Below are 23,931 nucleotides of genomic sequence, written 5' to 3'. Positions count from 1 at the left end.
AATAAGGTGTAATTATTTATTTTATTTTTTGTTACATTTGTACCCCGCGCTTTCCCACTCATGGCAGGCTCAATGCGGCTTACATGGGGCAATGGAGGGTTAAGTGACTTGCCCAGAGTCACAAGGAGCTGCCTGTGCCTGAAGTGGGAATTGAACTCAGTTCCTCAGGACCAAAGTCCACCACATTAACCACTAGGCCACTCCTCCACTATATTAGCTATATCCTGAATGGACATATAAAAATGAGTGTACTTCCTACTTCAATGGAGAGACAGTCACAGCCAGTACCTTTCTGCAAGCAGGGCTGCTCTCTCATGAGAAACCAATCAATTGTATCTGCATTGGCAAGTAATCCTATTGCTTTCTCATAAGTAGCTTTGAGTCTTTTATATCTGCAAATTGGCTTTTGCTGGTAATTTGGGGTGAGGGCAAAAAAGACCCTAAATAAAACATTAGACACTCAGACCCAGCGAACACCTATGTGTAGATGTGGTACTGTACTCCCATAAGCAATTGATTGTACATACAGTGGGGGAAATAAGTATTTGATCCCTTGCTGATTTTGTAAGTTTGCCCACTGACAAAGACATGAGCAGCCCATAATTGAAGGGTAGGTTAATGGTAACAGTGAGAGATAGCACATCACAAATTAAATCCGGAAAATCACATTGTGGAAAGTATATGAATTTATTTGCATTCTGCAGAGGGAAATAAGTATTTGATCCCCCACCAACCAGTAAGAGATCTGGCCCCTACAGACCAGGTAGATGCTCCAAATCAACTCGTTACCTGCATGACAGACAGCTGTCGGCAATGGTCACCTGTATGAAAGACACCTGTCCACAGACTCAGTGAATCAGTCAGACTCTAACCTCTACAAAATGGCCAAGAGCAAGGAGCTGTCTAAGGATGTCAGGGACAAGATCATACACCTGCACAAGGCTGGAATGGGCTACAAAACCATCAGTAAGACGCTGGGCGAGAAGGAGACAACTGTTGGTGCCATAGTAAGAAAATGGAAGAAGTACAAAATGACTGTCAATCGACAAAGATCTGGGGCTCCACGCAAAATCTCACCTCGTGGGGTATCCTTGATCATGAGGAAGGTTAGAAATCAGCCTACAACTACAAGGGGGGAACTTGTCAATGATCTCAAGGCAGCTGGGACCACTGTCACCACGAAAACCATTGGTAACACATTACGACATAACGGATTGCAATCCTGCAGTGCCCGCAAGGTCCCCCTGCTCCGGAAGGCACATGTGACGGCCCGTCTGAAGTTTGCCAGTGAACACCTGGATGATGCCGAGAGTGATTGGGAGAAGGTGCTGTGGTCAGATGAGACAAAAATTGAGCTCTTTGGCATGAACTCAACTCGCCGTGTTTGGAGGAAGAGAAATGCTGCCTATGACCCAAAGAACACCGTCCCCACTGTCAAGCATGGAGGTGGAAATGTTATGTTTTGGGGGTGTTTCTCTGCTAAGGGCACAGGACTACTTCACCGCATCAATGGGAGAATGGATGGGGCCATGTACCGTACAATTCTGAGTGACAACCTCCTTCCCTCCGCCAGGGCCTTAAAAATGGGTCGTGGCTGGGTCTTCCAGCACGACAATGACCCAAAACATACAGCCAAGGCAACAAAGGAGTGGCTCAGGAAGAAGCACATTAGGGTCATGGAGTGGCCTAGCCAGTCACCAGACCTTAATCCCATTGAAAACTTATGGAGGGAGCTGAAGCTGCGAGTTGCCAAGCGACAGCCCAGAACTCTTAATGATTTAGAGATGATCTGCAAAGAGGAGTGGACCAAAATTCCTCCTGACATGTGTGCAAACCTCATCATCAACTACAGAAGACGTCTGACCGCTGTGCTTGCCAACAAGGGTTTTGCCACCAAGTATTAGGTCTTGTTTGCCAGAGGGATTAAATACTTATTTCCCTCTGCAGAATGCAAATAAATTCATATACTTTCCACAATGTGATTTTCCGGATTTAATTTGTGATGTGCTATCTCTCACTGTTACCAATAACCTACCCTTCAATTATGGGCTGCTCATGTCTTTGTCAGTGGGCAAACTTACAAAATCAGCAAGGGATCAAATACTTATTTCCCCCACTGTATACTTGGAGAATAATAAATACAAGTATTTGATTGCTTGTATATTCTTTGGAGTCTCAGATATAGCAGTACTTTTGTATAGCAATGTTCCATACTCCCAGTGAGATATCACTGATCTGCTAATTGTACAAATACTTGATAAGAAATAAGGTATCTAATTAAATTCCTAAAGAGATGCAGCCTTGGGTGATTTATTTCTTCCTAGGTATTGGTGGGTGGACCACCATATTGGGAGGGATAAATGCACTTAAAAATACATTATGGAGATAGCTAATCAGCTAGCTGAAAGTCTTGGACTAACTGAATTCAAAGCCACTGTTGGATGGTTGGAAAGATGGAAGGGGAGGAACAGCATAAAATTCAAGAAACAGCATGGTGAAAAACAAGACTCTGATGACTTTGGTGCTGAAAATTGGGTTGTTTCAGTTCTTCCTACCATCTTGAACAAGTTTGCACCTCATGACATTTTCAATGCTGACGAAAACGGTCTCTACTGGCGAGCGATTCCTGATGGCGTAGTACCAGGTTACATGATAGACCTAATAGATCTACCAGGTTACATGATAGACCTAATAGATCTATCAACCAGAAACAGAATCAAATCATCAAGATCATACCTAAACCTACATTACCCAATCTGCAAAAGACTAAAATACAAAACAACCCACGCATCCAACTTCTCCTACATAAGTGCACAACTATGGAACGGACTCCCAAGTACAGTGAGAACAATCCAGGGCCACCTAAATTTCAGAAAATCACTCAAGACTCACCTATTCAAGAAAGCCTATCCCAACGATCCAACATAAAATCCCAGCACCCAGCGACACAACATAACTAATGATCGTACTGAACAATTTAATCTTCACCTATTTTGACCCCATGATACTTGATCCAAACCCACCTCATCTGTTCACAACATTACTTTGTATCTGTTACCAACTGAACCAGCAACAGCCTATATGGTACCATGTAAGCCACATTGAGCCTGCAAACAGGTGGGAAAATGTGGGGTACAAATGTAACAAATAAATAAATAAATAAACCGTCGAAGGACCGACTGACAATCCTACTTTGCTGCAATATGGATGGGAGTGAGAAGTTGGAACCTCTCGTCATTGGAAAGAGCAAACAGCCCCATTGCTTCAAGAATATTAAGCGACTTCCTGTGTCATACGAGGCTAATGCAAATTCATGGATGACTGGGGAAATTTGGAAGCAGTGGCTAAAGATGTTAGACACTAGAATGCGGGCACAAAAGCGTCAGATTTTGTTGCTTTGTGATAATTGTGCTGCACACAGTGATGATGTCAGGCTGTCTAACGTCAAGGTGGTCTTCCTGCCACCAAACACTACCTCTCTGATCCAACCTATGGATTAGGGCATAATAGCCAATTTCAAAAAACATTATCGGGCTCTTGTGCTACATCATCTGATGAGCATTATGGATCACCAGACTGGCAAGGATAAACGTGCTGTTGAACTGGCTTGTAATCTATCACTGTTGGATTCCCTACATATGGAATCATGTTACACAGGCAACCATTGTGAATTGCTACAAGCGGGCAAGCTTTGTTAAGGATGTGGAGAGGGACAAAACAGATGCAGCTGTTGCAAACGCGTCAGATGAACAGGCTATTGACATTCCAGCCGGTGTTACTGAAGAGGAGTTTCATCACTACGTAGCTGTTGATTATGATCTACAAACAGCTGACGATAGCACTGATGTCGAGATATGCGCCTACACGCAGGCAACGGCTGATGATGAAACAGCGAGGCACATGTGAACGAAATTCAACAACCTCCTGCCACTTTTGCAAGAGCGCTGGAGAGTCTCAACACCAGGCGGGCCTATCTGGAGGCCACTGGATGTCAGTGCTATGACAGTTTTTACCATCTGGCAGACGTAGTCAATGGAACTCACAGACACAATAGTGTACAGAGGACTATGACTGATTACTTCAAGTAAGCGTAACGTCAGTTAACGGAGACTGTATAACGTCAGTTAATGGAGACTGTATACTGTACGTATAATAAACAGTACTGTACATCAGGGGCGTATCTGCGTGGGGCCTCAGGGGCCTGGGCCCCCGCAGATTTCGCCCTGGACCCCCCTACCGCTGCCAACCCTCCCCCTCCGTTGCTCGCCTACCTTCGCTGGCGGGGGACCCCAACCCCCGCCAGCCGAGGTCCGCGTCCTCCTGCCGCTGCCGGCTGCCTTTGGTCCTTTAATTCTTCCATTGAAGCTGGCGCCGACGAAAGTTTCTTTTGAGTCTGACGTCGCTGCACGTTGTACGTGCAGGACGTCAGACTCAGAAATTGTTTCTGAGTCTGACGTCCTGCACGTACAACGTGCAACGTGCAGCGACGTCAGATTCAAAAGAAACTTTTTCGTCGGCGCCAGCTTCAATGGAAGAATGAAAGGACCAAAGGCAGCCGGCAGCGGCAGGAGGACGCGGACCTCGGCTGGCGGGGGTTGGGGTCCCCCGCCAGCGAAGGTAGGCGAGCAACGGAGGGGGAGGGTTAGCAATGGCAGCGGCTGGGGGGAGGGGGATCGGCAATGGCGGCGGCGGCGGGGGGGGGGGGGGGGCTATAATGTGCCCCCCCTCTCTGGCCCTGGCCCCCCCTACCGCCGCAGTTCAGATACGCCCCTGCTGTACATATGTTTATCAGATGTCAAGCTTCTTTGGGTCACAACGGTTAAGTGCACGCTCCGGTTAACTGCATGTATTTCTTTGGTCCCGGACCCTTGCACTTAAGCGGATTGCACTGTATATCAATTCTTATGTTCTCTATTCTTATGGAAACACTAAGAAGCTTATTCTTGGAATTGAGTCTTACAACATCTGGATGAAATCTGCCTCAGCTAAATTTATCTTCCATTCTATCATATATATATGGCTTTTGCTGGCATCTTCAGAGAATTTCAGTAGGATTTAAGGTCAAATTCTCCCTGAAAAACCTTTTGGGGTCAGTTTTGAATACTTTAACTTGGAATGACCTACAGCTATTTTTCATAATGAAACTCTACCTGTGTAGTTACTCCTTGAATGTTTAGCGAGGGTAAAATATATATGCTACCATCCATGTACTTTGTACCTGTTATATGTGTGAGTGGCTAAGAAGGGGTAAAATAGCTCACATAGTTTTGAAAACAACAAGTATGTATGCAGATTGCTTCCCCCAACCTTTCCATCACAAAAGTATCTTTTTAACCAAGCTAAAAGTATGTGAAAGGGTGTACTTTTAGCCTGACTGAATAAGGACAAATTTCAAACAGATCCATTTACCTTAATAAATTGCTGCTAATCCAAATAAATGGCTTTGAAATTTGTCCTCCCAACATACTAAGAATAGAGACTTTTAATAATAGCATGTGGAAAATACATCCAAAATTAATTTCCCTGCTTCTGAATGACTCAGGGAAGGCCTCAGTTACCAGTTTCCTTGCATTTACAGACTGAAGTTATTCCAGTGTGTCAGTAGGAATAAAGAAATACATGTATTCAATTGCCTTTGTCATTTCCACAAAGGCGAGAGGCCTCAGATTGATGCTAGATTTGCAATTTCTTAACAAATTTCTCACAAATAGGCAATTCAATATAGAGAATCTAAATTCAATAATACTAGCTGTACAAACAATTTTCTTTGCTCTGTAGATTTGCTGTAGATTGATCTGCATGTTCCAAGCAGTAAGTCTGATTGGAAAATTATCGTGGTCTTCTAGAAATTAGCCTGAGTTGAGGAACTGTTTCAACCCCTGTTAGACTCTAGGGGTACTTGTATTTCTGTCCTCAGTTCAGCCGTCTGTAAAGGACAATTGCAGGATTCTTAGCAGGCTTGATATAGTATCCAGCGAGGAGACTGATGGAAAGAACCAAAGTTTTAGAGAGAGGAAAACAATTACCAAAGGAAGCAGATCTGAATACTGCGAAATCCATCTGTCAGAATAATATGCACAAGAATGACTGAAATGCTCCTACGTTACTAAATTGTACAGGAGAAATACAGGTTTTGAAGGTTCCTTGATAAGAAATTTTGCCTGTTCTTGTTAAACACATTGGACTAAATTTTATAAATGGCACCCAAATTTGGATAGCAAAACAAATGAGCGGTAAGTGCTATTCTATAAACAGTACTCAGAGTTGGACACAATTTATAGAATTTTCGCTTAGCACCAGGATCCACACCCAATTTTAGGCACGAGAATTTACACCAATTGAAACCTGGTGTAAATCCTCACATGTAAATTAGGCACAGAACCCCCCAAAATCTATAATACTGTGCACCTCTTTAGTGAACGCCCCTGACCCACCTATGCTTCTCCCAGGAGCACACCCCATTTTCAGTTGTGTGCTAAAAGATTTATGTCCACATACAGTACGCGACCAGCTTCTCATACATCAGCACGCAGCTATGGAACGCACTACCGAAGGCCATAAAAACAACGCAAGACCTAACCATCTTCCAAAGGCTAATGAAAACAGACCTCTTCAAGAAGGCATACCATAAACATCCATCTTAAATACTAATTAATAACACTACACACGAGCTATACAAAACCAAACTCTTATCACATTACAGACATCACCACCCTAAACCTTATATACAACAAGATCTCCCTACAGTAGATGACCTAATGTAGATTATAATGCAATCTATCACTCTGAAACCTTCAGGCTACAACATAATTATTCTTCTCTACCATGTATGTACGCACATGGTATATATATATATATATATATACACCATGATCTACTCCATATATGTTATGTTCCATGTATGTATGCACCATATGCAATAACCTTTGCAATTCTACTACCCAAAATTGCATCCGCCATTACGGCAAATGTAAGCCTGCAAATAGGTGGGAAAATGTGGGATACAAATGCTACAAATAATAATAATAATGAGCTTTAGGCTTTTCCCGCCATTGCACCTGAGTTGTCCCTGAAGGGGGTCCTCTGTTTGGGATGCTGATGGCGCACCTTCCCCTCACACCTGTTGGTTGTATTGATTAACAGAAAATGTTGCAGGCACCATACATTCTTTCCTTTCTAGTCCAGTTTTATTCTTATTTTCACATGTGCCTTTATCACACTCACATTCTTTTGTATTCCTCCTTTCTATTTTAGATTGCACATGTCTATTTCTTTCACCCTTCACTTTTACTTTCCTTCCCTCCCCTCATTCTTGCTATTCCTCACTCCAATTGCTATTCCCTCTGCCTTTTCTTATACCAGTTTCTCTATATCCCATATTCTCTGCTGTTACAACAATTCTGTCTTTGTTGTAACTATATTCTCAACAATACTTTCGTGTGGTATTAACTTTTTTTTTTTTTTTACTCCTATTAAGCTTTCACCCCATTTACATGGGGGGTGAGAGAGAGAGAGAGAGAGAGAGAGAGAGAGAGAGAGAGAGAGAGAAATTGAGATCTGGACCAAAGAAGATGGGGAAAAGAGGGGGCAGAATCCGGACCTGGGGGGGGGGGGGAATAGAATAATATCATGATTGAAAAGTGGAATATCAAATGTATCTAAATAAAATTTTAAAAATAGTGGTTATTTTAAAAGCTCTATTCTTGTTTGGGATGTCTGATAACAGGCAATTAGACGTCCATAGTGGATGGACATCCAAATCTTAATTTTATAAAACTAGGATATGGATGTCTAAAACTGTAGTATGTCCATATGGAAGGGGGTGTGGTCAAGGGTTGTTTTGGGTGAGGTTAGGAATGGGCCAAAATATGAGCATTCAACTCCAATCTAAAGAGGAGAAAGGACATCTATATAAAAAAGAGGGACTAGACCTGGTACTTGTCACGTCTAGGTTATAGAAAGATGCTCTGATTAAGCAGCTGTCCACTGGAGGGATTAAGGCACAACATCTTCCTAATCTTCCAGTGTTTGCTGTCCCCCTTCCTTTCCTTAACCCTTTAGTGTCCAATGTTCCCATCAATCTGTTCCCATATGGTACGGGCGGTTAGCTTGACGGAGTTTAAAAAGGGGTTAGATAGATTCCTAAAGGACAAGTCCATAGACCGCTATTAAATGGACTTGGAAAAATTCCGCATTTTTAGGTATAACTTGTCTGGAATGTTTTTACGTTTGGGGAGCGTGCCAGGTACCCTTGACCTGGATTGGCCAATGTCGGTGACAGGATGCTGGGCTAGATGGACCTTTGGTCTTTCCCAGTATGGCACTACTTATGTACTTATGTACTAACATTGGACACTAAAGGGTTTAATCTGAAACTGGCGAGGCATACCAGGCTCTATGACCACTTCAGGAACTATACATCTTCTTAATATATCTTCATCCAGATCTGAGGAATGGCCTAATGGTTAGTGTAGTGGACTGAGAATCAAGGGACTTGGGTTCAAATTCCATTTCAGCCCCTTGTGTAAAAGAAACCTACAAGCCTGAAGGTTATTGAAGTGGTGTACAGTGGGTATTAGGTATTTTTCTGTCCATGGAAGGCTTACAATTTTAAAAAGCGTAAGTCATAAACAGCTGATGTGGGATTCAAACCTTGGTCTCTTGGTTTTCGTACCACTGCTCTAACCATTAAGCTACCCTTCTGCTCTGTATGGACATCTATCTGGATGTTTTATAATAAGGATGTTTCTGTACTGCCACAAAGTCGTCCATGTCCCTTGTTTTTCTACATTTGTAATTTGGATGTTTCGGTTTGTAAAATCGATGTTCATGCCCATGGATGTCCATTTATTATGGGGCTGATATTCAGACCACAGGAGGCTGCCTGGGTAATTCCCGCGGTCAGTGGTGAGACTGGATATTCAATGTTGGGCTGTTTCTGGTGACAGGCATTGAACATTCGGTTTATTTTTGGCCATTTTAAACTTAACCAGCCAAGCCAATATTCAGCGTTGGCCAGTTAAGTTTAAACTGGCCACAGACCTGTTATTTTGGCAGCTCAATTTGGCCACCAAACTTAGCTGGCAATGCCCTGAATATTAGCGAATAACCAGTTATATTGCGCGATATAACCAGTTAACCACTAAGCACTCACTGGGAATATTCCACGGGAGATAATCGACTATCTCCCACTGAATATTTGTGGATAGCCATTTAAGCACTAGTTAACTGGCCAAGAGCCGTTCCTGGCCAGTTACATAGCGCTAAATATTGGGGGGTGGGGGTATGCATTTTACAACAGGATATATGTGGACAGATCCTGCTCTAAAATACATGAGAAACAGACATCCATATGTGATGTACAAAACTTGGATGTCCATATTCTGAGTTGGTTGTCTTTTCTAAAATGCTGCTCCACGAGTTATTTCTATACTGAATGCAATTCTGGTTGCTGCACCTCAAAAAACTTTGTAGCTGATTTAGGAAAGGTACAGATAAGGGTGATCAAAATAATAAAGAGGATAGAATGACTCCCCTATGAGGAAATGGTAAAGAGGTCAGGGTTCTTCAACTTGGATTAAAGATGGTTCAGGGGAAATAGATGGAACACAGTAAATGATGACAGAGGAAGACCTGCACAGGCCTTCAGTCTGACCAACCAGATGGCCAGACTCATACCCACTACTCTGTGCAGGTTCAAGATTGATCACTGGCATCACAACCAGGGCAGCTGGCAATTTGTTACCATGCCTATCACATATAGGCAGATCTATATGTTATAATTTCTATCACCTGTATGCAGTTCTATATGATGCTCAATATCACAACACCATGCAAACAGTCTGAGGAATAGTTTTATTATTATGGTCTCAGGATTGTCACATTCATTATCAATACTGATTAAACAACAATACAACCATATTGCTAATTAACATCATTTTACCCTCTAATTTCAACCTTAAATGTCTTCCCTTTCCCATAGAGATACATATAAAATATAAAATAATGCGTGGAATGGAACAGATAAATGTGATCAGTTGTTTACTCTTTCAAAAAGTGCAAAGACAAGGGGACAAGTCATGAAATTACTAAGTAGTACATTTCAAACAAACTGGAGAAAATATTTTTTTCATTCAACACCTAATTAAGCACTAGCATTTATTCGGAGAGGATGCAGTAACAGCAGTTAGCATATTTGGACAAATTCCTGGCAGAAAAGTACATGAACCATTATTAAGGTAGACAGGAAAATCTATTCCTTATTCTTGAGAGAATCTAACTACGTTTTGGCATCCTGCCGAGTACTTGTGTCCTGGATTGCCCACTATTGGAAACAGAATGCTGGGCTAAATGTGACTTTTGGTCTGACCCATTGTGGCAGTTCTTATATCAGTTGAGGGGGGATGGACAGAATTTCACATGGCTCACTGGAGTGGCTTTGGGATTTACTATTTTATGAATGAAAGCTTACTGCATAATTTTATGATTTTTGACATGTTACTTTATGTGCATAGTTAAGGGTGCGAGTCATTGGGAGACTGAATGTTGTGGGCTAGAAGATGATATAAAATAATGTGACGGGTGGTTATAGAAGGTTTCATTTTTAATTTTGTGTTGTTAATGATGACTTTATAATTTGATTCAAGCTTACCTGATAAAGTGTAAAATCATATTGAAAGCAAGAAAGAATACATTTATCAGGAGCTAGTAGCTATAGGAATGGGAAGAGAACCTAAAATCCGTGGAAAATTTTCTCTGATCTGACATCAGTAGCAACAGTAAACAGAATGGGAAGAACTTGCTATGAGCTGGGCCTTGATACACTGTCCTCCAAAATTCTGTTCCTTGCTGGTGGTAGAGAGTGGTAGAGGTTAGGGGAGATGAAATATGACTTACAGAAGATGAGGAACTCAGAGAGAAGAGGAAAAGGTGATATCCAAAGATGACATATGGACAGGAACTAGTACTGCAGCAGAAATATAGCATTAGCTAAAAGTAGCTTATGATCTATCATGGCTGGAGAGAGAGAGGACCTGATACCCGGGTTGACTCAACTTCACTGTTTCCCTGAGATCTTTAAAACTGCTGGAACCTCCTTTCCCCATTCTGGAGGATGGAGCATAGCGAGGGGAAATAAGGACAAAAAATCTGCTGGTTTTCAGCTGTGGTTCCAGTACAAAATAAATAGGGGATATGGAATCCACCAAATGAGAACTTCTAATTTGATGTTTCTATTGGTCTTATTCATTAAAAAGGGTCCCAGAAAACAGCAAGGCAAACGATCTGCAAACTCCAAAGTGGAAAATAAAAGAGCAGATCAATAATAAATGTACATAAACTTTATTGATAAGTATGCATATAGAATATACTGCTCGACACTGGCAGTGTTTCACCCAGCAGGGCTGCGTCAGGGGCTACTAAAATGCACACAAATAAAAACATAAGTATAAAATATATTAAAAAAACATTAAAAACCATCAGCTGAAACTAAAATAATATCATGACACCAAAAATAAAACATAAAAATTCCAACATGATTTATACAAGGTTTGAAAATAGGTCACCCTTAATATTATGTACAACATTCTGATATATCTACATAAGTTATATAAAATAGATGATAAATAAATAAAATAAAATGAACATATATATCATCTCATTTGCATTTGTCTTACGCTAGCGGACTTTGGTGTTCTCATTGTTTTTATACCTACGGTTTATTCACGACAGTCTAGATACTATTTGTTTTGGTTTCTTTTGTTTTTTTCTATTCTTTTCTAATTGTTCAGTTTTAGCGTGGTTTTCGGCTTAGTACTTTGACCTTTTTGATGACATATTTATTACATTTCAATTGGCTCTTGCCCTTTTTTTCCAGCCAACTTTGTTACGCCTGGAAGTACGACTGTCAGTAAAGGTAAGCCGGCTGGCTTTTTGTCACTTTCTCTTATCTTTTTAGTACTTTTTGTATTGGATTAGTCTTTTAGATATTAGCTATTGTTGCACCCTATCATATTCGTGTTGTGGTCACGGGATTTCATCGACTCCCTCTTTATGATAGCATATACTTTTTTGAGTCACGATTGATTACATTGGACATTGTACAGAATTAATCCACCACTGCTTCATATATTATCATACACACTTTCATGGAGTTTCCCCCCCCCCCTTTTTTTTTTTTTTTTCATCTTTTTATTTTTATTGTCTATTTTTTGAAGTGTAAAGTATTGGGTATATTTCTAGTCCAGTTTTTGTTCTATCTTGGTCTTGGAGATTGTTCTTTTATCATAGAAGATGGAGCATATATACAAAGCTGGTTGAGAGTTCAACAATGTTCATTTCTGATTTATTTTTGCTACATTATGGTTTCTTTATTTATATTAGGTCAAGCCTCAGGTATATATTCAGAAGTTCTGTGCTGTTTTTTTCTGACTTGGGTGTACTCGGATTCTGAGTGAGTTACCTTTTTTCAATAGTGATTTTTGTAACAGTGAATGTTTTTAATCAATCATGTCATATATTTATATTTTTATTTTTAATCACAATCGTTGGTGTATATACATAATTTTCTTAAAAGTGACTTCATAATAAGAATTATTGAGTAGGTTATCCAGCTTATTTTTGAAAGAGAAAGACGCCCATATTTCGACCCAAATCGGGAGATGGGCGTCCGTTTCCCATGGGCGCCTAAATAGGTATAATCAAAACCCGATTTTGGGCATCCTCAACTGCACTCCGTCACGGAGACGAACAAAGATCACGGGGGCGTGTCGGAGGCGTGGCGAAGGGGGGACTGGGGCGTGGTTATCGGCCGAGGAGAGATGGGCGTCTTTAGCTGATAATCAAAACAAGAAGGGCGTTTTTTACGAGAATTTGGTCTGCTTTATTTTAACCCTTTTTTTTAGGTCCAAGTCCCAAAAAAGTGCCCCAACTGACCAGATGACCACCGGAAGGAATCAGGGATGACCTTCCCTGACTCCCCCAATGGTCACTAACCCCCTCCCACCAAAAAAACCCCACTTTACAAACTTTTTTTCACAGCCTGTATGCCAGCCTCAAATGCCGTACCCACCTCCATGACAGCAGAATGTATTCTATCCTCTGACAGTCTTTCCCTGGTTCTGATTTGGGTCTCGGGTGAGTGTGACACCTTTTCTGTTAAGGGCACTGCAGAGTCACATCAGCAATGCATTGTGGTAGGAGTAGGGTATTGGGCTCCGTGATTCCACTAGCTTGTGTTAAATGCTCACGATCTTGGTAGTTGGTAGGCTCTACTCCTATGGTGCTTTTCCCTCTGCTTACTGGGTCAGAGTGTGCCCTGTTTTGTTTCCGGTAGTCCATGAGGTTGTGGCCATTTGTGTAAGACACTTTTAGATCCCTTTCATGTGTTAGCCACGTTACAGCACTTAGTTCTTACCTTGAATGTTGCTGAAAGAGGGAATTCATTGTACACCATTCTGCCAGCTCGGACCTACTGCTAATCTCAGTACCAGCGAGACTCGTTGCCAGTGGGGCACAACCTCTGATCTGCAGTTAACTGTGAGTAAAGGTGCTTATTCAAATAAAGGACGTTTTCAGCGAGATTAGTCTTCAGGTGTGAACTGCTGTGCCAAGGTTATACACCAGCAACAAGTCCTGTCCCTGGAGTACTCTTAGTGGGTACTGCAGTGCACTTCAGGCAGGCAGACCCAGGCCCCCCCCCCCCCCACCCGTAACACTTGTGGTGGTAAATGGGAGGCCTCTAAAACCCACTGTACCCACATGTAGTTGCCCCCTTCACCCCTAAGAGCTATGGTAGTGTTGTACATTTGTCTCTCCCATGACCAAATGGCTTGGATTGGGACGTTTCTGAGCTGGGCGTTTTTAGTTTCCATTATCGCAAAAAAAAAACCCCGCCCATCTCAGAAGGGACCAAATCCATGGCATTTGGTCCGTCCAAACCGTATTTTCGAAATGAAAGATGGACGCCCATCTTTTTCGATAATACGGTCTGTCCCGCCTCTTCACATACCCATTTTCGGACATAGACGCCCATGGAGATGGGCGTTTACGTTCGATTATGCCCCTCCACGTGTTCTATCTATTATCTTTATATATTAGTTTTATCCAAAAGAGACTATTTCTGTTATATGAATCTCATGGAAATGCTTTATCTTTTATGTAATTTTGAGAGACCCTATACTGTTGACATATAATATTTATATAATTGTATAGTTATGAGTTTTTTTGTTTGTACATCTATGTATATGGGGTGTATTAGACATATGTCATTTTTATTTGTTATTTCCTCCATATAACTTTTGTACTTATATTTGACTTTTATATGTACTATTAAGAATTGTTCACAATTCTTACTTCTGTATTGGTTTAGGATACTTTTGTGTCCATACTATGGTATATTATGGGGTACAGAAGGATTATTGATTTGACTTATGCTAGATGATATATGTTCATTTTATTTTATTTATCATCTATTTTATATAACTTATGTAGGTATATCAGAATGTTGTACTTAATATTAAGGGTGACCTGTTTTCAAACCTTGTATAAATCATGTTGGGATTTTTATGTTTGGTATCATGGTATTATTTTAGTTTCAGCTGATTGTTTTTAATATATTTTTAAATATATTTTATACTTATGTTGTCTTTGTTTGTGTTTTAGTAGCCCCTGACGCAGCCCTGCTGGGCAAAACACGGCCAGTGTCGAGCAATATATTCTATATGCATACTTATCAATAAAGCTTATGTACATCTATTATTAATCTGCTCTTTTATTTCCACTTATTCATTAAAGGATATGCCCACTCTCCTCAATATTTGAACTCTGTATTTGGCATTCCTTTAAATCTGTGGTGATTATTTTGGACCGTAAACCACTCTGGCTTGTATTAGAAGAGTGGTAAATCAAGTATTTCAAACTATTATACCTGGATAGCCAAGTATAAGGTGACAGCTGGGAGTTATCCGGGTACTGCTGATATTCAATGCCATACCCCGATCATTCTCCAAGCAAGTTAGGGCAGCTTTTTTGCTGTTCTCAACTATCCAGATGGTAACCAAAATACCAGTGCTGAATATTGCTGGTCTCCAGGTAACTTAAGGCTCTGTCCCGGCTCCACTCCCAAAGCAGCAATATGTCTGCAGTTCTGTGAAGGAGTTACCTATATTTAGTTGTCTAGAGGGTGCCTATTTGGAGCCCTATTCTATAAAGGAAAGTAGGTGCCTACTTTCAGGTTCAGGTTCAGTTTATTTGAAATATCGCTAATATAACAAAAAAATCTCAGTGGCTTACAAATTAAATAAAATATGAGCGAGGAGGGGTCGCAATACAAACTAATAGTACATCCAACAACAAGACATACAAGTTCAATACAGAACCTTAAGAAACTTACACAAGAGAAGAAAAGGGGTTACAATCTAGATAATAGCAAAACATACTAGCTTTGATGTTTCACTTATATATACTGTCATCTACCAACATTTGCTTATTTCCGATCTGACGAAGAAGGGCACCTTCGAAAGCTAATCAAGAAATGTATTAAGTTATGTCCAATAAAAAAGGTATCATCTTATTTTCTTTTCCATGTTTTATTTTGTTTTATTTCTATTGATTACCTTACTCAAAAGAAAATTCTGCAACTGCGAAGGTTCATAATAAATATATCTAACATTCTGATAGGAAATAAAACATTTACATGGAAAACACAGTTGAACAGATGCCCCCCAAAATCAAGCAGATTGATGCAATGCTAGAAACTTCTTCCTTCTAAGCTGTGTCCATTTGGATACAATGGGAAAAACAGAAACTTTTATCACCATGAAACAAAACATTTCCCAGACTTATAACAAAAATGACCTCCCATTCGGATAGCATTAATGTGTCTGCAGAGATTTTCAGCAGCATTATCTGGGTAAAAGTCCAGTCAAATGCATTTTGAAAAAATCTTGAAAGAGTGAGAGTATGGCATTTTCATGCAGTTCAAAGCGTCTGAGATTACTGAGCGTGCCCCCTTTTTTTCTAAAATTTGATTTTTTTATTTCCTGAAGCAGCCAGTAGGCGAAACATGGTCCATGTTGGGACCTGGGTAAGTTGTTGAGTTTTTTTCAGATAAGTACATTTTTTAAGTTTAATAGATGAAATTGTTTAAATATATATTAAAGTAGAAAATATCATTACCTAGATATGTGCAATGATTAAAGCTTATAAGAAGAGTTCCCTGTTGGGATTAAAGATAAATTTTTGGGATTTATGATGGTCCCTTTATTGCCTATGAGCACATATCTGTATTTATAGCTTTTGATAATTTTTTGTGACATTTTTACAGTACATTGATTTATAAGTTATTACACTATGGATTTTTGAGATAGATTTTATCATTGCTGACATCAATAGTTCCATGACTGCATGCTGCACACCCACACGACAGATCCATGGAGCAAACTGTCAGTAAAGACATTCATAATAAATTATGAGGACAACAAATTTCATATAGAATGCTAGATATAGAATATTTGAAAACATTTTTTTTATTTTTGGAAGTTGGGTCTACAAAGCAAGTGGCTCAATACAAGATACATGTTATGTCACCACACATACTGATGATTTTTGGATATGAAACAATGTTCTGAATCTGTAGTAATGCAGCTGTCTTGTTATCTTGGAATGGAAATTGTTATGGTACTTTGCACCTCTTGCATTATCTAATAAAGACTGAAAATCTCAAAAGGCCCTGTTGAACATGGAGTCTTCTGATAAATATGTATAAAGACATGCAGAAATGCACAATGTAAATGTTGGCATATATAATGGGAACAGCCATTTCACTAACAAATATATTCAAAAAAATGAGCGGCATTGCGCAAGATTCTGCTCATGTAAATACTGACCATTAACCATGAAATTGCCAATTTTGCAACCTATGTGTGTAAATGTTGGCATGTTCACATGTAAGTTCCTGATTTTATAAAACTGGACATCCAGGATCACCCAATCAATGAGTGGAGGAAATTTTAGAGGACAAGTTAAACACCAGAGAGATGAGCCCAATTGCCCCTTCAATCACTGGTACAAATACAAGGTCTAATCAAGCAGATAGCTGACACTTTCACTTGCCTCAAAACATATTGTAACTACTAGCATTCATATTTTTTGAATTAGTTAAGTATTGCTGTTATAAAATTGGAAAAACATACATTTTTGGTTTGCCGAAACACATTCATAATATACCCCCTTCCAAACTGTGTGCTATGGCTTTTACAGACGTAAAAGGCAGCATTCTAAAATTGCTACTTAAATGCGTATGTAAACCCTGCTATTTATATGTGTAAAAGCTGCAGAAGCCTTCTAAAATGACCTCCTTATTTAGCAGCAGAAGTGTATGGGGATATATTGCGAGTCTACTATTATATTCAGAAATAATAAAAATGTGTCTTACCTCATAAGCATTTCTGCTAAACTCTTTGCATCTGGGAAAAAAAACAAAAACAAAACTTAATCTAGTCCATATGGAGTAAACTGTATCCTTCAAAGTATAACCCCCCCTCCCCCCCAAACCGGGCTGACTTAATAGGTGAACCAGTGAAGCATTAGTTTGGGGTGAGCAGCACAAAGGATACCAAAATGTGTTGCTGCTGATATCAACACTTCAGAAGCTCCCCCATGCCCCCTCCGAAATTAGAAACTCTCTTCCCCCTGGGTGTGGGATCTCTCCCTCTCCCCCCCCCCCCCACCAGTGTACTTCACAGTGTCTTTCTCTTTAGAGAGTGCTGGCAGCAACAGTGATTTAATACCCAGTTTGCAGCTAGCCCTAGCCTCTTCCCTCTTCCCCGACACATCTCATCCCCATCCAATGTAACTTGCTGTTGCATATGAGTGAGAAATGGCAGAGGGAAGAGGCTGGGGTTGGCCATAGACTGTGTATGTAAATCACTGCTGCTGCCAGTGGGGGTTAAGAGAGAGGAGGGAGATGCCGGATTCAGGAAGGAGGAGAGATATGCTGGATAATGGGAGGGAGGGCTATAGAGCCGATGCCAGCAAAAGGGGTGGTGGTGCTTTTGTAGAGAAAGAGATGCCAGAGTAATAGTTGGCTCAGGGCACCACAACCCCTTGAAGCCAGTACTGCATCCCAATAGAAGCAAATAGCAATGTCAAAATAATCAATATGATTTTTTATGTGATGACCCTCACAAATTGACAGGCTAACCTGAATTTATTATGGGGACCTGAAAATTTACAACTTGAAGGATGGAAGTTCCACATTCTAAGAGCTCAATGCCTCAGCTGTCGACAGAGAGAAGAGATTAGACAGATAGTAGCAGCTAGGACAGAGGCCTCACCAAATACTGGGGTAGCCTACTCTTTTATCAACTTGTGATATACTGAGGCTTTGAAGAAAGGAACAGTGCAGCAAAGATAGCAAAACCTGTGAAAGAGCGAAGATACTTACCTGTAGCAGGTATTCTCCGAGGACAGCAGGCTGATTGTTCTCACATGTGGGTTGTCATCCGCGGCGGACCAGGAATTGGCAAATTTTGCAAGTAAAATAAAAATCAAAGTCTTTCGGGAAAGTTCCGTCGCACGGGTAGCGCAAACAACTTCCCGCCTGCTGCACGAGTGTGCCTCTTTAGTTTAATCAAAAAGCATATAAACAAGAAACAACAATAACAACAACTCCAAAGGGGAGGAGGGCGGGTTTGTGAGAAAAATCAGCCTGCTGTCCTCGGAGAATACCTGCTACAGGTAAGTATATTCGCTTTCTCCGAGGACAAGCAGGCTGCTTGTTCTCACATGTGGGGTATCCCTAGCAACCAGACTCACTCAAAACAATGAACATTGGTCAATTGGGCCTCGCAATGGCGAGGACAGAACAAAGATTGACCTGAAACCAAAATCAACTAACTGAGAGTGCAGCATGGAACAAAATAAAAATGGGCCTAGGGGGGTGGAGTTGGATTCTAAACCCTAAACAGATTCTGCCAAACCGACTGTCGCGTTGGGTATCCTGCTGAAGGCAGTAATGAGATGTGAATGTGTGGACTGATGACCACGTTGCAGCCTTGCAAATCTCCTCAAAGGAGGCCAACTTTAAGTGGGCCACTGACGCAGCCATGGATCTAACATTATGAGCCTTGACATGGCCCTCTAGAGTCAGCCCAGCTTGGGCATAAGTGAAGGGTATGCAATCTGCTAGCCAATTGGAGATTGTGCGTTTTCCGATGGCGACTCCCCTCCTGTTGGGATCGAAAGAAACAAACAACTGGGCGGACTGTCTGAAGGGCTGTGTCCGCTACACATAAAAGGCCAATGCTCTCTTACAATCCAAGATGTGCAACTTGTCTTCACCAGGGCGGGTATGAGGACGGGGAAAGAATGTTGGCAAGACAATTGACTGGTTCAGATGAAACTCCGACACCACCTTCGGCACTACTCTATTATGATGGAACTTGATATACGGTGCATGCACCACCAAGGCCTGAAGCTCACTGACCCTACGAGCTGAAGTAACAGCCACCAAGAAAATGACCTTCCAGATCAAGTACTTCAGATGGCAGGAATTCAGTGGCTCAAATGGAGTTCTCATCAGCTGGGTGAGAATGACGTTGAGATCCCATGACACTGGTGGAGGTTTGGGAAAGAAAGGCAGCATATCAATATCACAACAAAAAGATTTTATTGAAGACTAGTTAAAAAGGCCCGTTTCTGACACAAATGAAACGGGCGCTAGCAAGTTTTTCCTCATAGTGTGTATGTTTTGGAGAGTGTATGTGAGAGTGACTGTGTGTGAGAGAGAGAGTGAAAGTGCGAGTGCGTGTGTGTGTGAGAGAAAGAGAGTGAGTCTGGGTGTGAGTGTGTCTGTGAGAGAGTGTGTGTGTGAGAATGTGAGTGTGTGCAATTGCGTATGTGAGACACAGTGTGATAGAGAGAGAGTGTGTTTCACACAGATACAGTGTGTGCGAGAGAGTGTGTGTGAGACACTGATGCTCTGTGAGACTGAGTGTATGAGACCAAGCGAGTGTGTAAGTGACTGTGTGACACATAGAGAGTGAATGTGATACACTGTGAGACAGTGTGTGTGAGATTGAGAGACAGAAAGACATTGTCTGTGAGAGAGAAAGTGTGTGTGAGAGAGAGAGTGTGTGTGTGACAGAGATACCTCCCTCCCTCTCTCTCTATGGTGTCAGGCCCCCCTCTCTCTCTGGTGTCTCAGATTGCTGCCACTGCACCTAAGCAATTGGTGTGCTGGAGGAGGGGGAGAGAGAGTGTGTGTGTGTGTGGGGGGGGGGGGGGATGTGTTGGAGGGGTTCAGCTTGGAAGAAGAGAGGTGTGGGTGGTTCAGGAAGCGCTGCCAGATGAGTGAGTGAGTGTGTGTGTGTGTGTGGGGGGGTGGTTTTTCAAGCATTGCCAGTTGAGAGTGAGTGTTTGTGGCGTGGGTTCAGGAAGCACTGGCAGATGAGAGAGTGAGTGTTTGTGTGTGTGTGTGTGTGGGGGGGGGGGTTCAGGAAGTGGGGCCAAATGAGAGTGAGTGAGTAAGTGTGTGTGTGTGGGGGGGGGGGGGGGGGGGGGTCAGGAATGGCTGCCAGATTAGTGAGTGACTGTGTGTGTGGGGTGGCAGGGGTTTCAGGAAGCGCTGCCAGATGAGACAGAGTGAGTGTGTGTGTGTGTGTGTGTGGGGGGGGGGGGGGGGGGGGGTCAGGAAGCGATGGCAGATGAGATTTTGAGTGAGAGAGTGTGTATGTTGGAGGGGTGTGTTGGGTGATTCAGCTTTGAAGAAGAGGGGTGTGTGGGGGGGTCTGGAAGCGCTGCCAGATGAGTGAGTGTGTGTGTGTGGGGGGGGGCGGTTTATCAAGCGTTTGCAGATGAGAGTGAGTTTGTGTGTGTAGGGGGGGGGGGGGTTCAGGAAGCGCTGCCAGATGAGAGTGTGTGTGTGTGTGTGTGGTGGTGGTGGTGGGGTGGTTCAGGAAGTGTGGCCAAATAAGAGTGATTAAGTAAGTGTGTGTGTGTGTGGGGGGGGGGGGGGGGGGGGTTCAGGAACGGCTGCCAGATTAGTGAGTGACTGTGTGTGGTTGTGGCAGGGGTTTCAGGAAGCGCTGCCAGATGAGAGTGAGTGAGTGTGTGTGTGTGTATGTGTGTACGGGGTTTCTGGAAGCGCTGCCATATATGACAGAGTGTGTGGGGGTGAGGGGGGGTTCAGGAACCGGTGCCAGATGAGTGAGTGTGTGTGGGGGGCAGGGGTTTCAGGAAGCGCTGCCAGATGAGAGAGTGAATGTGTGTGTGGTGGGGAGGAGAGGGGTTTGCCAGATGAGTGAGTGAGTGAGTGTGTGTGTGTGTGTTGGGGGGGGGGGGTTTAGGAAGTGTGGCCAAATGAGAGTAAGCGTGTGTGTTTGGTTTGGGGGGGGGGGGTTCAGGAACCGCTGCCAGATGAGGGAGTGAGTGAGTGTGGGGGGGAGCAGGGGGGTTTTGGAAGCGGATGAGGGAAGGTAGCGCTGCCAGGTTGCCGTTTTTTTTTTCGTTTATTGCCGTCATTGCCTCCTCTGTGTGATGTCCCCCCCCCGCCGCCGCCATCCCACCCACCGCGATGCCCCCACCCCCACCGCCATCCCACCCACCGTTCGTTACGTTGTTTTGCTGGCGGGCGGCCCAAAATCCCGCCAGCAGAAGTCCTTTGTTGTCTGCTGACTCCGCTTGTTCTTCGGCATTGCTAGCCTTTGCTGGGCGGGGTTCTGTGCGTCGGACGTCCTGCACGTGCATGACGTCAGACGCACAGAAGCCCTGCCTGCATAGGCTAGTAAATGCTGAAGTTCACGCTAGAGTCTGAAGACAGGACTTGTGCTGGCGGGGTTTCGTGTCCCCCGCCAGCAAAGCTACGCGACGGTGGGTGACTTTGGGGGGTGGGGGGCTGCTCGGGGTGGTTGTTGCACCTCCATCATTTTGTTGGCTGGGCTTCTTTTATTTTGATGTTGGTTGTTGCGGTGGGGGGTGGGGGGTGTTTTTCCTCGGTCGTTCTGTGTCGGGGCTTCATTTTAACTCCTTAGCTTTCGGGTAGTTTGCGAGGTTGTTTCCCAGCGTTTCCTAGGCAGGGAGAGGAGTAGGGAAACACGCGGTTCCCCTGCCTGAATGCGGTCCCTTCTTTCGTTTTTCTTTCGGTGTTCCACCCTCGACGTCATTATGTTTGACGCGAGGGCGGGGCAGCGAGTGTTGGTCAGTGGCTTCACCACCACGAACTTACGAACCGTTCTGGGAGTCTGAGTGACTTCAGAACGTTGTCCTCAGAACGTTGAGGGTGCGTTTTATTATATTAGATACCGTGTACACACCATTATTAAAGCTTTAATAATGGTGTATCCATTTGTGTACGCTAGAGACTACAAGATTCCCGTTTGAGCTGGTTTTTTTCTTGACTTTTATGCACCATATTTGCCCCTTTACGAAGGTTTCAAATTAGCCCCTGACGCAGCCCTAGGTGGGCGAAACATGGCCTGTGTCGGGCGATTTGTTCATACACGGTATCTTCAATAAAATCTTTTTGTTGTGATATTGATCTGCTGGCTTTCTTTCCCATATTGGATTTTGCAGATCGTTGTTGTTTTTTGGGACCCTCACTGGTGGAGGTTTGACCGGGGGCTTTAACAAAAGCAAACGTCTCATGAAGCGAGCAACTAAAGGCTGTCCAGAGATAGACTTACCCTCTACACGGCGATGATAAGCACTAATCACACTAAGGTGAACTCTTACGGAGTTGGTCTTGAGACCAGACTCTGACAAGTGTAGAAGGTATTCAAGCAGGGTCTGTGTAGGACAAGAAAGAGGATCTAGGGCCTTGCTGTCACACCAGGCGGCAAACCTCCTCCATTTGAAAGAGTAACACCTCTTGGTGGTATCTTTCCTGGAAGCAAGCAAGACTCAAGTGACACCCTCTGAAAGACCCAAATAGACAAATTCTAAGCTCTCAACATTCAGACCGTGAGAGCCAGGGACTGGAAGTTGGGATGTAGAAGCGACCCCTCGTTCTGAGTGATGAGGATTGGAAAACATTCCAATCTCCACGGTTCCTCGGAGGACAACTCCAGAAGAAGAGGGAACCAAATCTGTCACGGCCAGTGTGGCATGATCAGAATCATGGTTCCGCGGTTTTGTTTGAGTTTCAGCAAAGTCTTCCCTATTAGAGGTATGGGAGGATATGCATACAGAAGGCCTGTTCTCCAATGCAGGAGAAAGGCATCTGATGCTAGTCTGTCGTGGGCCTGAAGCCTGGATCAGAACTGAGGGACCTTGTGATTGATCTGAGTGGCAAAAATATGCACCGAGGTGGTGCCCCACGCTCGGAAGATCTTGTGGACTATGCCCATGTTCAGTGACCACTCGTGAGGTTGCATTATCCTGCTCAACCTGTCAGCCAGACTGTTGTTTACGCCTGCCAGATAAGCAGCTTGCAGAAACATGCCGTGAAGGCGCACCCAAAGCCACATCTGGACAGCTTCCTGACATAGAGGACGAGATCCAGTGCCCCCATGCTTGGTGGTATAATACATGGCAACCTGATTGTCTGTCTGAATCAATATGACTTGGTTGGACAGCCAGTCTCTGAAAGCCTTTAGAGCATTCCAGATCGTTTGCAATTCCAGGAGATTGATCTGAAGACCTTTTTCCTGAAAGGACCAAGCTCCTTGAGTGTGAAGTCCATCTACATGAGCTCCCCACCCAAGGAAGGATGCATCTGTCGTCAGCACTTTTTGTAGCTGAGGAATTTGGAATGGACATCCCAAGATCAAATTGGATCGAATCGTCCACCACTGAAGAGAATTCCGAAAGTCGGTGGACAGTTGGATCACATCCTTTAGATCCCCCGCAGCTTGAAACCACTGGGAAGCTAGGGTCCATTGAGCTGATCTCATGTGTAGATGTGCCATGGGAGTCACGTGAACTGTCGAAGCC

The 23,931-nt window shown here is 43.0% G+C and overlaps 1 protein-coding gene across 1 annotated transcript in view; it reads right to left on the bottom strand.

Annotated features, from left to right (window-relative positions):
* DSCAM (DS cell adhesion molecule) overlaps nt 1-23,931 on the bottom strand; it is a 999,367-nt gene that overhangs the window by 87,459 nt on the left and 887,977 nt on the right. The window contains 1 exon segment of the mRNA XM_030205023.1: nt 17,435-17,465. Coding sequence (XP_030060883.1) covers nt 17,435-17,465 — 31 coding nt within the window.

Source organism: Microcaecilia unicolor, chromosome 5, assembly GCF_901765095.1.
Source record: "Microcaecilia unicolor chromosome 5, aMicUni1.1, whole genome shotgun sequence".
In the NCBI taxonomy this organism is placed as follows: domain Eukaryota; kingdom Metazoa; phylum Chordata; class Amphibia; order Gymnophiona; family Siphonopidae; genus Microcaecilia; species Microcaecilia unicolor.
Note: the sequence above shows the minus strand (reverse complement) of the source record. Positions and strands in the feature narration are given on the sequence as shown.